This window comes from Pavona decussata, unplaced genomic scaffold (assembly GCF_977016875.1).
Source record: "Pavona decussata unplaced genomic scaffold, jaPavDecu1.1 SCAFFOLD_189, whole genome shotgun sequence".
In the NCBI taxonomy this organism is placed as follows: Eukaryota; Metazoa; Cnidaria; class Anthozoa; order Scleractinia; family Agariciidae; genus Pavona; species Pavona decussata.
The window spans coordinates 178,479-192,438 of NW_028145598.1; the positions used below are offsets into that span (position 1 = coordinate 178,479).

General features: G+C 40.9%; 1 protein-coding gene across 2 annotated transcripts in view; it reads left to right on the forward strand.

Moving 5' to 3' along the window:
* Positions 1-13,308, forward strand: part of LOC146462378 (cholesterol transporter ABCA5-like) — a 29,083-nt gene extending 15,775 nt beyond the window's left edge. For both annotated transcript variants that reach the window (XM_085085682.1, XM_085085684.1), the window contains exons 15-28: positions 973-1,245; positions 1,602-1,886; positions 3,253-3,390; positions 3,620-3,745; positions 5,389-5,480; positions 6,287-6,443; positions 6,920-7,087; positions 7,742-7,914; positions 8,428-8,503; positions 9,330-9,424; positions 10,102-10,218; positions 10,660-10,904; positions 12,520-12,575; positions 12,764-13,308. In XM_085085682.1, coding sequence (XP_084941808.1) covers positions 973-1,245; positions 1,602-1,886; positions 3,253-3,390; positions 3,620-3,745; positions 5,389-5,480; positions 6,287-6,443; positions 6,920-7,087; positions 7,742-7,914; positions 8,428-8,503; positions 9,330-9,424; positions 10,102-10,218; positions 10,660-10,904; positions 12,520-12,575; positions 12,764-12,874 — 2,112 coding nt within the window. In that variant the 3' untranslated portion in view covers positions 12,875-13,308. The remainder of the gene's footprint in view (positions 1-972; positions 1,246-1,601; positions 1,887-3,252; positions 3,391-3,619; positions 3,746-5,388; positions 5,481-6,286; positions 6,444-6,919; positions 7,088-7,741; positions 7,915-8,427; positions 8,504-9,329; positions 9,425-10,101; positions 10,219-10,659; positions 10,905-12,519; positions 12,576-12,763) is intronic.
* The last annotated feature ends 652 nt before the right edge of the window (positions 13,309-13,960 follow it).

The following is a 13,960-nucleotide window of genomic DNA, read 5'->3' on the forward strand; positions in this document are numbered from 1 at the left end:
CTCAAGTGTGCGGCAGGCTTAAGGAAGGAGAAGTTAAAAAAACGCCAATTGGAATTCCGATTTGCTTCTTTCTGCCAGTTCAATAGGCCATTTCCTAGTTGTTGGGAACCTCATTATAAAAGCGAGGCTAAGCGCAAAGTTTTTAGTATGAAAATTAGTTTTCATTCATATGCAAACAACTAATTTTAACACTTAGCCTCGCTTCCATATTGAGGTTCACAGCAACTCGGAAATGGCCTATTGAACTGGCAGAAAGAGTTTTACCAATTTTGACCGACATGCATGGCCAGCCAGTCTGGTTTCCAATAACAGGAATGTGACATATCTTCAATGGAATTCGCAGTTAGGGATTTTACATCCAATTTACTCAAACTGTAAATGTTTTACCGCAGGATTTCTGCAGTAAAGCAATTAGGGGACTTGAGCAACGACGACGGCGAAGGCAACGAGAACGCCACAAAACAATGGGTTTAATGGGCAAAAAAAAAATCGCTCTGCACGTGCGTTATATGTTTTTGTACATTTCTTTGCCGTCGTCAGCCAAACAACAACGACAAATGACCAAATTCATGGTTTTGTGGAGAACGTGAGCACCCGACGGTGAATTTTTCATTCTCCCTCCTTACTTGAACGCCGTTCCTATCAATTTGGTTCCCGGATACTTCGCCCACATAGTACAAGTTGAACGAATTAGAATCATCGCGAAGTAGTAGAAATAACGCGAAGTTATATTTTCAAGCGACGTTTACGTTGCCGTTGCCGTCGTCGTTGCTTAAGTTCCCTAATGCTAATAATTCCCTAATGTTCCGTTTACTGGACAGACAAGCCAAAAATTTAATTTTTTTCGCATTCTCCGGAGTCTCTCTTTGGTGCGTACATTGATTTTCACGATGCATTTACAGTACGCGAAACAACGCAAGTACAGTCAAGCAGCTGGAGTGATATATTTATCAACTTAATTTTTGCTTGTAGCCTGCAGGTTCAAGCTTCTTGATGCGATACAATGACACTACAGTGCATTCAGTGCCGGTTGGTGTTAACATTCTGGGATCCATACTGCATATGAACGCGCTGAAGAGCCTGAATCAAACACCTTATCCGCTGGAGGCCACCATCCTTCCATTCCCTGGTTTAACACCCGAGTGGACGTTTGACTCCACCTCGTTTACGTCCATTCTTTTGATTGGTATGTCACTGGCGATCATCCCAGGAAGCTTTGCCATAGAAGTTGTGGCACTGCGTCAGGTAAATGGGATTTTAGAGCGGTTTTCTTTTGAGCGTCGTAAAACCAAAACCAAAGCAGGCATTCTGAGCAATCAACACTGTCGCCAACAGCGGAATACACCAATCAGAATTCGAAGCAACGGGTTGGTGTCCCGCTAGGTGAATTTGTTTCTCGGTAACTCTCATCCTCAGCCCCTCATCCACAAAGTAAATACCTCGCTGTCTGCCTTCTGCCAGTTGGGATTTTAACCATGTCATGGTACATTTGGATCATTTGTTACCGAATATTTGAACAGGGTGCCTGTAAATTCAGTTAATCTTTTGATAGTAACCGGTAAGTGAACTTCCTCTAAAATCAACGCATTTCCATTTTTTAGGAGAAGATGCGACATCTCTTGCGGGTCTCCGGAGTGTCCTCGTTAATTTACTGGATTCAGTTCTTCCTCGCTGATTCCATCCTCTTCCTCATCCCTTGCACGTTATTGGTAATATTAGTGCCAGCCTTCCAGATACCGTCCCTGACGCCTGCCCCTGCCATGGGCTGCCTGGTGTTGGCTTTACTGCTGTATTTTCCCGGTGGAATCTTGTTCTCGTATCTTTGTTCTTTCATGTTCAGCAAGTGGGACACTGCCCAACAGGTCATGCCTCAGCTGTATATGTATGTAAGTACATTTGCATGCATGGTTCTCGTCAGTTTGCTTTTGTGTGTTAAAATGCAGTCTCGCCTATTTTAGTGCCACTTTGATTAGCGAAAAACATTTGTGTTGATGGAAACATTGAAACTAGTGAGTAATAATCAAAGATTAGGGAGTGCGTTCGATGTCACCAGGCTCTCTCTCCTTTGCCTCGTTGGTGATGACGTCATCCGCCCCCTGCAAAATCTGTGGGGGATGCCAGATACGCGTCCCAAGATCCATTCGTTGATCAATTGATTGTCCCATACAAGCTCGACTCCAATCTGTATTAGGAGCGCGTTCTTGCTACGTTGAACGCAATAATGGTTCAATTTTGTTAAAAATAACCCTACTAGGGCACAGATACTGGTGTAAATTATTTTTGTCACCGGTGGGCTGGAATGGAAATGGACTGCAACTTGAAAAAAATTGGCCAATATTTCCAAGTTCTTACTATGCATTTTGGAGAAATTGTTTTAAAAAACGGATTATAGTTTATTTTTCTCCGGAGAAATCATTTGATATTTTCCTTCCTTTGCTGTGAGAACGATTTCTAGTTAAAGAAGCAGTTCTTTGTGAAATACTTGAGCTGTTTTGGCCAACACACAGCAACATCTCCGTGACCGTGCCCCGATAAGCAGATGCGTGCTGGCCTGTTGGTGCGCATACCAGCAGTTAACACTTCAGCTGCATCATTTGCATGCTCAGTTGTTTTGGGATCGGGTTGGTATTTGTGTTCACTTGCGTGTCTTCAGGTCATACTTCAGTTCAGCTGTTATGATTGTAAGAAAAACTGCGCGCATGTTCTTTGCTTTGCCTTTGCGGCTCTTGTTTGTGTGTGTGCATGTTTGTCAGTTGGTCGTGCATTAGTTGCTAAGTTACGTTTTACCTAACTTACTTAGGTCCGGTTGAAACGTCGAACTTTAATGTACCAAATCTATTAAAGGCAATTAGCAAAAACAATAGCTTTTGCACATTTACATCAGGTTCGATTCGATACATTTGAAGTAAGACATTGAACTGCGCCTTAGTTCAACTACATGGATCAAGGGTTTTGTTTATTCTCTCTGTGTGTTAGCACGCACGTTTGATGCTGTCGAATATGCATGTTTACTAGCCAGCGTAACTGGCGGTTTTGTTGTGGTTTGGTGGCCCGCGGCAGAGCCGCCAAAACGAGCGCCAGAAGTATAGGGACGAGGGAGGGAGTTTTCGCGGCTCTGCTGCAGGCCACCAAGGCCAAGCAAAACTGCCAGCTACGCAGGCTATTAACATGTTTACTAATTTCATTTATTCAACGTTGACATTGACATGTGAGTGGAGACTGCAGTTGATTGGCTGCGTTTGTTTTTGCTAGGGTGGCTTTATTCCATGGATAACTGTAGCAATGGTGGACATGATAGCAAGTCAAGATACCGCCATTATCCTCCATAACGTGTTTGTTTTTCTGTTGCCGCCCTATCCAGTTTTTGGAGCGTTGTATTACATTGACAGAGTAAGTACTGCTATTGATTTAGGATATAGAAGGCATTTTCATTTTTCTTTTTTTAAAGTTTTTAACTTTAAAAGTGTTACGTTTAGTTGTTTTAGGATGTTGGCTTATTCTTTTGAGCCATTTTATGCTCTTGTATTGTCAAGTATGCTCTCCAATAACTTTCCCCCCTCCCCCAACCCCACCCCTTATAGTATTTCCTTGTTCTGATCAAAGTTTGAATTCCCCGCAGGCATACAGATTCGAGTCCATTTTAGCAGCCCTCCGTTCCAATGGTGAATCAGTAGACGTACACATGACTGCAAGCCATTATTTCAAGTGGACAAAGTACAATGGCATCCCGGCGTCGTTGATTGCTGTAAGTCTACCGCGAAAGTTTGTCATTTTAGCACAAAAGCTGACAGCACGTAAAACATGATTGCTTCTAAAGCGAGCAATTTGTCTCGGCTGAAACAAATTAGTTGTAGCAAACATTTCTTTGGATAGCAAAAGCTGCATGACATCACGCCCTATCATTTACCTGTTGCGCTAAAGCAGAGTAGCTATTTGTTGCTATAGTCTACCGCTGCTGCAAATAAGTTCAATTTGTAGTAAAACTACTCCAGGGCCCAATTGTTCAAAGCCCAATTAAGCTAATCGTGGGTTAACGTTAACTTTGATTCGAGTATATTTACAAATCCGTAAGGATTCGTCCAAAAGATTTTTGTCGCTTACTTTTGCCTTAGACTTTTCTTTAACATTAGCTTAAGATGAGCCTTTCAAATCATCTTTAATGAGCCAGATGAAAATCTCGGTTAACTTTTAATCTTGGATTGGCGTTAATCGGCTTTCGAACAACCCGGCCCGGATTTGCAGTAAAACAAGCACATTAGTTAATAACGATTGCCGGGCTAATGACGATATTCGAAAAATCTGTTGAAAAGCCAAGCGTCTCTGCGGTGGGAACAAAGGCTACCGTGGCAATTTTTTTTTTTTCTGCTTTCCGTGTTACGGGCTTGTGCAAATTCTATGCCCCAATGCACTTCTAATTGCGGATCACCTTCGTAAAATAAACCTTAAATTGTTTTATTGTTTGGAGCGATTTTTGTTTGGCCTTGAAATGTAGATTCCGTATGTCAGTAACACGACAGCGTATAAACACATTGGCAAAAGCCGCAAAACGCACTTCATATTAAGGAATGGTATATTCTGGCTCTTCATATCTCGCTCTCTTTCGTTTATAGATGTTGGTTGAAACGCTGTCGTGATTACCTTGGAAAATCTAACCAAATTTAGACCAAAACGGCAGACTTTGTGACCCTTTTGTGACCCAGCTAAAAGGCCATACCGCCAACTTTGGGGCGGCTCAAAACTACATAGCTTGTATAAGAGAGTCCCCCCCCCCCCTCTCACCGCCTCCCCTCCCCTCACACATACACACATGCTTGAGCTACAATCCAGTCAAAATTCTTTGAAACTCCCTCTCCCCCACTCAATGTTGATTCATCGCAACCCTTGTTAGAATGGAACCTGTTTTGTGGAGGAAACAATTTTGTTTCGTCATAACCGTTGTTAGAAATTATAGATTTTGTTTTCTGAAAGAAACAACTTTTTTTTGAAAGGGAAGGGGGATGAGATCCGTTGAAACTGTTTCAAGGTTTATAGCTGGGATTGTAGGTTCATTTTTTATGTAATATATCAAACACGAGAAGGTGTGTTTCATCAGATATCCAAACACTGAGAAGTAGGTTGAAAAAACGAGGCGCAGCCGAGTTTTTTTAAACGACTTCGAGGTGTTTGGATATCTGATGAAACACACTTTCGAGTGTTTGATATGGCTTCTCAAATGATCAATAATTCTTGGAGAAATTCAAGGCTAAAGTTGGCAAAATTTTATAGTAATTAGGATCACATATCCAAACCACGGTCACGGTAATGATTTTCTTTGTTTCCCCTTGATGAATTATTAATGAGTTTGAGAAGTGTAATTATTCAACGTCTTTCTCTTTGTTTTTTCTCCAGCCTGTGCTTCATACAATCCTGTTTTCTCTGTTGATTTATATCTTGGATCAGCGTGATATTGGTGCTTCAACTAATTTCACGTGTTCCCGCAGGTAAGAAATGTTTTTAACCATCTAGACTGCGCAATTTCATAGCTACAAAAATCTTTAATTGTTCTATGGAAAATGATTATATTCGAAGGAAAATAAAGTGTTGAAGAGCTTTCAGTTCAGTGGCCCCTTGTGAGGGATTTCATCCACATTCATCAACGGACTTAATCAAAGGATCACGTGAGCTAACTCGTTGATGAAAAGGGTTATTAATGTATAAGCTAAATTAGCACTGACAGGAAAAAAATACATACGTCAATAGTATTTTTATGATGACCTCATGTTGGTTGATGGCTGGAGGCTGTGATATTAGATTGAGTCTTGCATAGACAAACTGTTCTCAAGAGACAGACAACAAATTTTAGTTACGAAAACTGCTTCCCTCATCCCACCCTCCTCCCTTTTGACATACCTCCCACTCCACCTCCCCCTGGCTTCTTACATCCTGTCTACCTTACCCCTTCCCGTCTTACGAACCTACCCCCCCCTCCCCCCCCCCCCCCCCCCGCCTAGCTACTTGCATTTTCCGTGTCTAGGTCACTTGGGGTGATTTCCATTTGCCGGTCAGTCCGTAAATGGAGTGTACCTTTAATAGGATTAATTCCTCGAATTCTTCAAAATGGCACATTCTGAGACTAGTGTGCGCCATTTTAAAGCAATTACAAAAAGTGGCATGTAAACTGTCTTTCAAATTGGTGCATTCCGTTTTCGAAATGATTGAACTGGCCGGCCTGTTCTGACAAATGACAAGCGCCCTATTAATTACTCAGCTATCTTAACTGTTATTTTTGTTGTCAATTCTTCTGCAGCAATCCGAATAGCGTTGATCGCTCTCCTAGTGTCGTACGATCCGACAGCTTTCACAAAACAGAGTCCAAGGATGAGGATGTGAAGAGAGAGAAGGAGAAGCTGACAAATATCAATGGAAGTTCAACTGAACTAAACTCTTTCTCTGTCATGGTCAAGGTATGAATAATTTGGTTCAATTCACTAACGGAATCTATTTTGTGAGTTCGGCCATTTCCCTCACACGTGCTTCTGCGACAAACTAGCGAAAATTAGCACACCCTTGTTCAACCAATCAGATATGGAGTTTGTCTAATAGTGGGTTATTACTGGGATTTGTTAAGAGTTGATAGCAATATGTGGCATCGTTATTTTCCGTTCACAATCAGAAAATAGCCTAATTTTAAAATGTCTACTAGAATGATTAGACCACTCATTTTCAGTTAGTATAACCACAAAACGCGTCCTTGTATTCTTAATGTCACGAAGAGGAGATTTTCTTCGCGAACTTATTTAACAAGGTTACCCTGCAGTGTGAACTAACAAACGCGTATTTGTGACGATCTTTTCAAATACTGGGTAAATCTTAAATATTCATGAATAGAGGCACATGTCTCGATTCCTTTATATATTACATTGTGTTTTGTGTGGTTTAGGGACTGTGGAAGAGGTTTGGCTCGGGCAAGGACGCTAAAACTGTCGTCAAAGACCTGTATTTCGGTGTTGAGCAAGGCGAAGTTTTTGGCCTTCTCGGGCCAAACGGTGCCGGCAAGACATCTTCTCTGAAGATGATCACAGCGGACTTTCAACCATCGCAAGGAAAGGTGTGTGTCAAATATTACCTAATTTTTCTGAGTATGCCTGCGTCACTCACTGAATAATACATGATTCTCATTACCTAACTTTTTCTATCATTTTAATGTCGTGGTTTTGTTTATTCTATAAAGAGCATTGATTCTGGGGCTAAGGTACTGGGACGATGCAAATGTCCAATATTCCTTTTGCAATTACAAACCCATGATACTTGTGGCTGTCACTGTTATCCGGGGGAGGTAGTCCCTGGATGATATGGGGGGGGGGGGGGGTGCGCCGCCCGGTTCTCTAAATTCTGACCTTTTCGGACAAAAATACGTCAATTTCAATTCCCGTTTTTAGGCCTGCCGTTTGCGTATCTGAAGCCGTAAATCGCAGTTTACATTGTTGAATGATACTTTTTTATTTCTCCTGTTTTTCTCTGGTTCACTTACTGATCTGAGGCAGCTAAACGCAGTTTACATTTAAGAGTGACGCGCTGTTATTTCTCCGTCTTCTAAGTGTGTACCGTTCCCTTAAAAAGCGGCTTTTTAAGGGACTTGGACCTCTTGGACGAAGTTACTGACGCTTACAAAAGGAGAGGCAACTCGTTTCCCGTCCTCCTCGCCCCACGTTTTCATCCATTTAATCCAATTTACATGAAGTGCCATCGTTTCCATGTCCAGGTGTATGTGGCCGGATATGACGTCAGCAAGCATCCACTGGAAGCTTTCCAGCGCATGGGCTATTGTCCTCAAGCAGATGTTCTTTGGCCAACCGTCACTTTACAGGAACACCTGGAGCTTTTTGCGAGGATTCGGGGAGTGCCCTGGGATGAAGTGAACAGAGTCGTTGACCAGTAAGTTGTTCCTTGACGTGAAGGGACGATTTAAAAATACATCTTAATCTAGGTTACGCAGGGAGTGCCCTGGGATGAAGGTGGCTTCAACAAAGGTGCATTCACACTATAAACTTGAGTTTGTAAACTCGTGTTCAGTTGTAACATACAAGTTGGTGTGTGTGGACGTAACAGTTGGCAGACTTCTTGTCAAACTGTTGGTGATAAATCGAATTGCAGGCCGGTCAAAATTAAGGGCCATGCAAAAAAGAAAACAACCTAAAAAGCGTAAAAACAGTCACTAACTTAAAAGTAAGAAAACGTTTTGATGAGCGTTCAACCCTTTTAACAATACATGAAAGTTAGCCATTAAAGGAGGCTTCTCTTCGTCGTATTCGAGAAGTCGATTGAGTGCGAGAATTTCTGCCGCACTGTCAAATATGGTTGTTGTTCTGTGCATCACTTTGATATCCTCAAAGGACTCGAATCAAGGGCGTTTCGTTATGAATTAAACGGAAATACTTTTTTTCACAGCTATATGAATGCTTTGAGGATTACTGAACACGCCAAAAAGAAGGCCAAGGATCTCTCAGGAGGAACGAAAAGAAAGGTAATTTGAAATTGGATTGAAGGGTAAGCTTCTAAAGAAACTGTAGCGGTGCATCGGTGAGGAGTGCAAACGAATGTTTGGTTTTATCAACAGAATTTATAAGGTAATTTGGCCAACGTAAAGAGATTAAAGTGCTCGATTCTCTTTACGGTGACCAAATTATCACATCAACTCTGTTGGTAAAACCAACCATCCGTTGAAATAGTCCATTTCCGAGTTACTTTGAATCTCATTATGAAATCGAGGCTAAGTGCAAAGATTTTATTATGAAAATTAGTTTCAATTCATATGCAAACAAAACTAATTTTCGTATGAAAAGCTTTACACTGAACCTCGCTTTCATAATGAGGTTCACAGCAACTCGGAAAGGGTCTGTTAGATTGGTTGTTTTGTGGAGGTGCTGTGGTGTTTAGCTGGTAAGAAGTTCTGTTCGAAGATCAGGGGGTCGGTATTTCGAGGCTACGTTGGCCTTGTAGTCACTTCAAGTTGGGTTCCTTCCCATCCAGGGGGGGGGGGGGGGGGGAGGGGTAAAACTGCAAGTTACTTCATGCTACAGAAACCGTAGTCAGCCCTTTAACCCTTTCTCCTGACAATACCATTGCATGATTAAATGTTGTGACCATAAAAATAAGGAAATGATCACTAAGAAGAACATGCCTTGATTGATAAACTTATTCTCTCAACTAGTCCCATAAGAAATATGCAGGGAACAGTAGGAGGAATATACATATCGATATTAAGAATTAAAGGGTTAAGCTCAGGTTGTGTGTGTCTTCTGTAGAGAGTGTGCAACTTTACTTTACCACCCTCTGTTGTTTGGCTGCAGGTTAGTTTTGCAAATGCAATGCTTGGTGACCCAGAACTGTTGCTGTTAGACGAACCCTCCTCAGGCATGGATCCTTCGGCAAGGCGCTTCTTATGGTGAGCAATAAACTTAAATGCCTACTATCGTTTTTTTCCAAAACTCCACTGACCAGGCTAGAGAAGACGCGAACGGGGAGGGAAACGGGCTGGAGTGTCGGGCCCCTATGTTAAAAAAGACAAGACGCTTTAAGAACGGCCCTCGTTCTACCAAGGGGCATGTCCGTAGGTCTTTCCTTGGTAATTTAACTGATACGGCTGTTGTTTAGTAAACAGTTTATAGGAACTGAATATTTCGTTTTCCGTAGGTGATGACCAAACCGTCTTTCAAACTAAAGGGAACAACAAGATACAGGCGTTTTTATGTTTCTGTCCACAGATTTTGTTTAATTTTCGAAGTAGACTCCAGTTTAAAGGATTAGAAACTTGTTTCTTGTATTTTGTGCGATTTTGAAGCGTAATTATTTCAAAAGACGTTCGAGTCTACAGCGTGCCATTACAGGAAGACGCCTGTACATCAACGCGACACGTTTGAAAGAAAAGATGGTATTCCTTTTTATAAAGGAACTTCTTGCTCAAGGAAAGCCTGTTGTTAATTACTGATATTTTTAAACCGTAGTACGCTTTCCTTACGCTGAGCAGACAGACATAAAGCTTGTACTTCACTCTGTGATATTATTTTATCTATTAATCTGTTTATTTTTTTATTGTACACCCCCCCCCCCCCCCCCGATTAGGAACACCATCAGTAAGAACGTGAAAGGAAGCCGAGGGGCCATTCTCACCACTCACTCCATGGAGGAGGCCGATGCCTTGTGTTCAAGAGTTGGTATCATGGTCAAAGGGCAACTCAAGTGAGTCACTGCTGATTTACGTTAAAGATAAGACGAAAAAGTTGATTCGTGCAATCTAACAAATTAGAGCGGTTTTTAATCGCGTCAGAAATAATTTCACGTTTCCTTTTACTCTGCTTTAGTACGCTCTGTGATTGGTAAAAAAAACTATGCCATTTTCTCAACAAATTGGAAGTCACCAGAAACAATCGTGACTTGTTCTCACGCGTTTTCCCGCGCTTGAAACCATTTAATTGTATTTCCTTCGTCCTGATTGAATTATTGTGTTATTTCAATCAACAGTCACTTTAATATCATGGCTTTGTTAACTCTATATAACTCTAAATGGAGCTGAAAAAAATCGAGCGTTGAGATTCAACAATACTTACCGTGTTGTGTCAGTTTAAAGCGGCAAAATAACTGCTATACCTTCGCTCACTCCTTTCAACTTCTCCTTTTAAGATGCCTTGGCTCAACGCAACATTTAAAGAGCACCTACGGCAGCGGTTATACCCTGGAAATCAAGCTTGCGCAGACGCAGGACCCCGTGCCTTCTTCGGATGATCAGATGGAGCGGTTACACAGTTATGTTACAGAGTTGCTTCCAGGCGCTGCGCGGTCTGAAATGTTCGGGGGAAGAGTGGTGTACAAGGTTCCGAGAGAAGGTGTTGGAGCGCTGTCAGTTATATTTCACAAACTGGAGAAAGGTAGGGAATGATAATATGGAATACCTGAAAATGCGGCCATTGATACAAATTATTAGTGACTAAGTTAAAGACGTTCTGTGGGGATTTCTAAATGAAATTTTGAGGTAAGAATGATGCATTATTCAGTGAATGACACAGGCATACTTGGAAAAAGGAAATCCGAGTGCTCCTATCAGGAGTCGAACCTAAGACCTTCCAATCACTAGTTCGGATGCTCTACCACTGAGCTACAGGAGACTTGTGGGAGCTAAGGCCATTAAGCTAGGTTCATGGGACAAACATCCTGCATACTTCCTAGGATTGGAATGTCATGTTTGGTATATGCGCAATGGAATAATGTGATGGAATATTTTAGGCCTGCCCTCAGTTGTTCATAGGGCGGATAATTTTATCCTTTGGATAGTTCGCTATCCGGCAGATAAAATGTGTACAAGGTTTTCCCGATAGTCCTATAATTTGTGAATAGAGTAGAAGCATATGTCAAATTTAAGAATGGGATTGTGTGGAAAACTTGCCAAAAGCATTGGTTGGGGTACATTTACTTTGCTGGACAGCGACTTATCCAGTGGATAAAGTTATCCGCTCTTTGAACAACTGGGACCTGGTGAATAAATGAGGATGATGTATTATTCAGTGAATGACTTTGTTAAAAAAGCTACTGAACATTGTGTTGCTTTGGTGTTGTTTATTTTGCTGCACAAGGTGTTTCTTACTTTTAAATCATTGGTAAAAAGCTAAAGTGTGACCAGTACTTTCCTGTGGTCCTGTTTATTATTCTGTAAAAGTTAATTTGTTTCTTTTGAGTCTATGGATAAAATCTTCAAGCGTGACCATTCAAATGAAAGCTACTGAGCAGTACTTTCCTGTGGTACTGTTTATGATGCTGTACAGTTTGGTTCCTTATTTGGAGTCCGTGATTGAAATGTTTGACTCAATAACCACTCAAACCACAAACAATGCTGTCGTTTATTCTGTTTGTGTTGTATATATTTTTTATATAATGCAGTTTGAGATTTTGTTACGGTTTGGAGGTGATTCGAAAAACTCAACATCAACATCAGCCGATAGTCATAGCTCTTCACTGCTTCTAAGAACACGAGGGAATATGGTATTCATCTATAACCTTGAAAGCCTTGTACAGTCAAGTTAATAGAGCGATTTAGAATTACGTCTGCGGCAAACGGCAGGAATGACCACGTTACCGCTTGCTGTTTTCACTTTCTCAGTAAAATTGAGTAGTTTTGTGTTAGTACGAAAGGCCAGAACTGCTTTGCTCTATTCTCATCCGTATGTACTCATTTGTTGAAGAAAACATAAACGCGAATCTGACTTTTGCCGTTTGCCGTGAACGCCATTCTAAATCTCTAATCTTGAGCTGCGCAAAACCTTACTCTCAACAATCACAACAAACGCAGGCAATGCGTCAGCAGTTGACCGAACGTAACGCCCAATAAATTTTTGTAGCCGGCGCCAGTGCGGGCGGGAAAGCGTGGGCGAGCGAGTCTACTAAGTGTCGCGAGTTGTTTTAATCAGTAACAGAACGCAGTAAAGCAAAAACCACAGACTACTTTCGGCACTCATCTGAAGGCCGCTCTCTTTGACATTTTTGCTCCAGGCAAGGAAGAGATCGGGATTGAAGAATACAGCTTCAGCCAGTCTACACTAGAACAGGTAATGTTTGCTCTTTATTTATTTCGTGTCCCCGTGACAAAAAACGTGAAAGTTTAATTTACTGTTTTGTTGCCTCCTTACCCTCCCCTCCCATCTCTCTTTATTTTCCTCTACGAAAAAATAGAGACTGCAAAAGCAGTTGGGCATTAAAGGATTTGCCGCAGAACTTCCATTTTTTTATTTTTCAGGTCTTTCTCGAGTTTGCGAGAGAACAAGATGACGATCGAACGGGAGGTGTGGATAATTTGGCATCAGACGATGAAGAAACACAAAATACTGGAGATAACGTGTTGGTGTAGTGCGCATGTCAATTTTAACAAAGATAAGGTTCGAGATTTGACCAACATCTAAGGAAATAAAGATGAAATAATCGAATTAAGAAATATACGCTTTTTATGTTTATGTTCACAAAGACATTACCGGAAAGTTTCAAAGGTCGTTCACATTTAATAATTTTCTCTGTGATCTCCTTTTGTCCTCATTACCCATAATACACCATTGTCTTGGGCCGCCTATTGTTTTGCCAAATGGCTGATTGACTCTGGTCTTATTTTATCGGTGATTACGCAATGACTAAATAGCACCCAAGTCTTCGGTAAATGAAACTTGAGGCAGAAAAAAAAAAAGGAAATGAATTAAGGCGTCGGAGCTAAGGCTTTTTTATACACTGTATATATATATATATGACTGTTATTTTAGTTATTAATTTTGAAATAAAATGCATTAAATGTGACCATTCAGACGAAATCTATAGTTGTTGCTAAGTACTGTTTATTGCTTTTAAAGGAGGTTTTAGTTGTTGAGATGGTTAGATGTTGCAGACGAATTCTTGAAGTGGAACTATTCAAACAAGAGATATTGAGTTGTACATTCCTTCGGTACGTGCTTGGTGATTCTGAATGAAAACGTACTATGTATCTTAATGTGACCTTTCAAATTAAGAACCTCGCATGTTTTCCCGTTTTGCAAAAAAAAAAAAATTGGTAACTTGGCTTTCAAAAACTTGGGATGCATTGACAGTAACAGGTTTAAGTTACTTTACTCGTGAAATTTTAATCTGTTTATATTTGCCCCGTCATTTTGCCACTTCGCGCTTGGCTAAACAAACTGTCACTAATTGACAAAATTAATTCAATATAACAGTGGAGGGATTATTTGCGACAGGGAGCCAGTAATTAACTCTTTAGAAGAGTAAAAAAGGAATAAGCCAGTCGTGTTTCTAAGTCTGTGTTTAACCTAAAGAAAAGATTTGACGTTTGTCGTATCGCGATAGTACCAAACAAAACATGCAATTTTCGTGTGTAGATAATAATAGAACTTATATATTAGGTGTGAAACGGTTTTGCTTAATTAATCTATCTCCAATAGCTCTTTTGAAAGGCAAG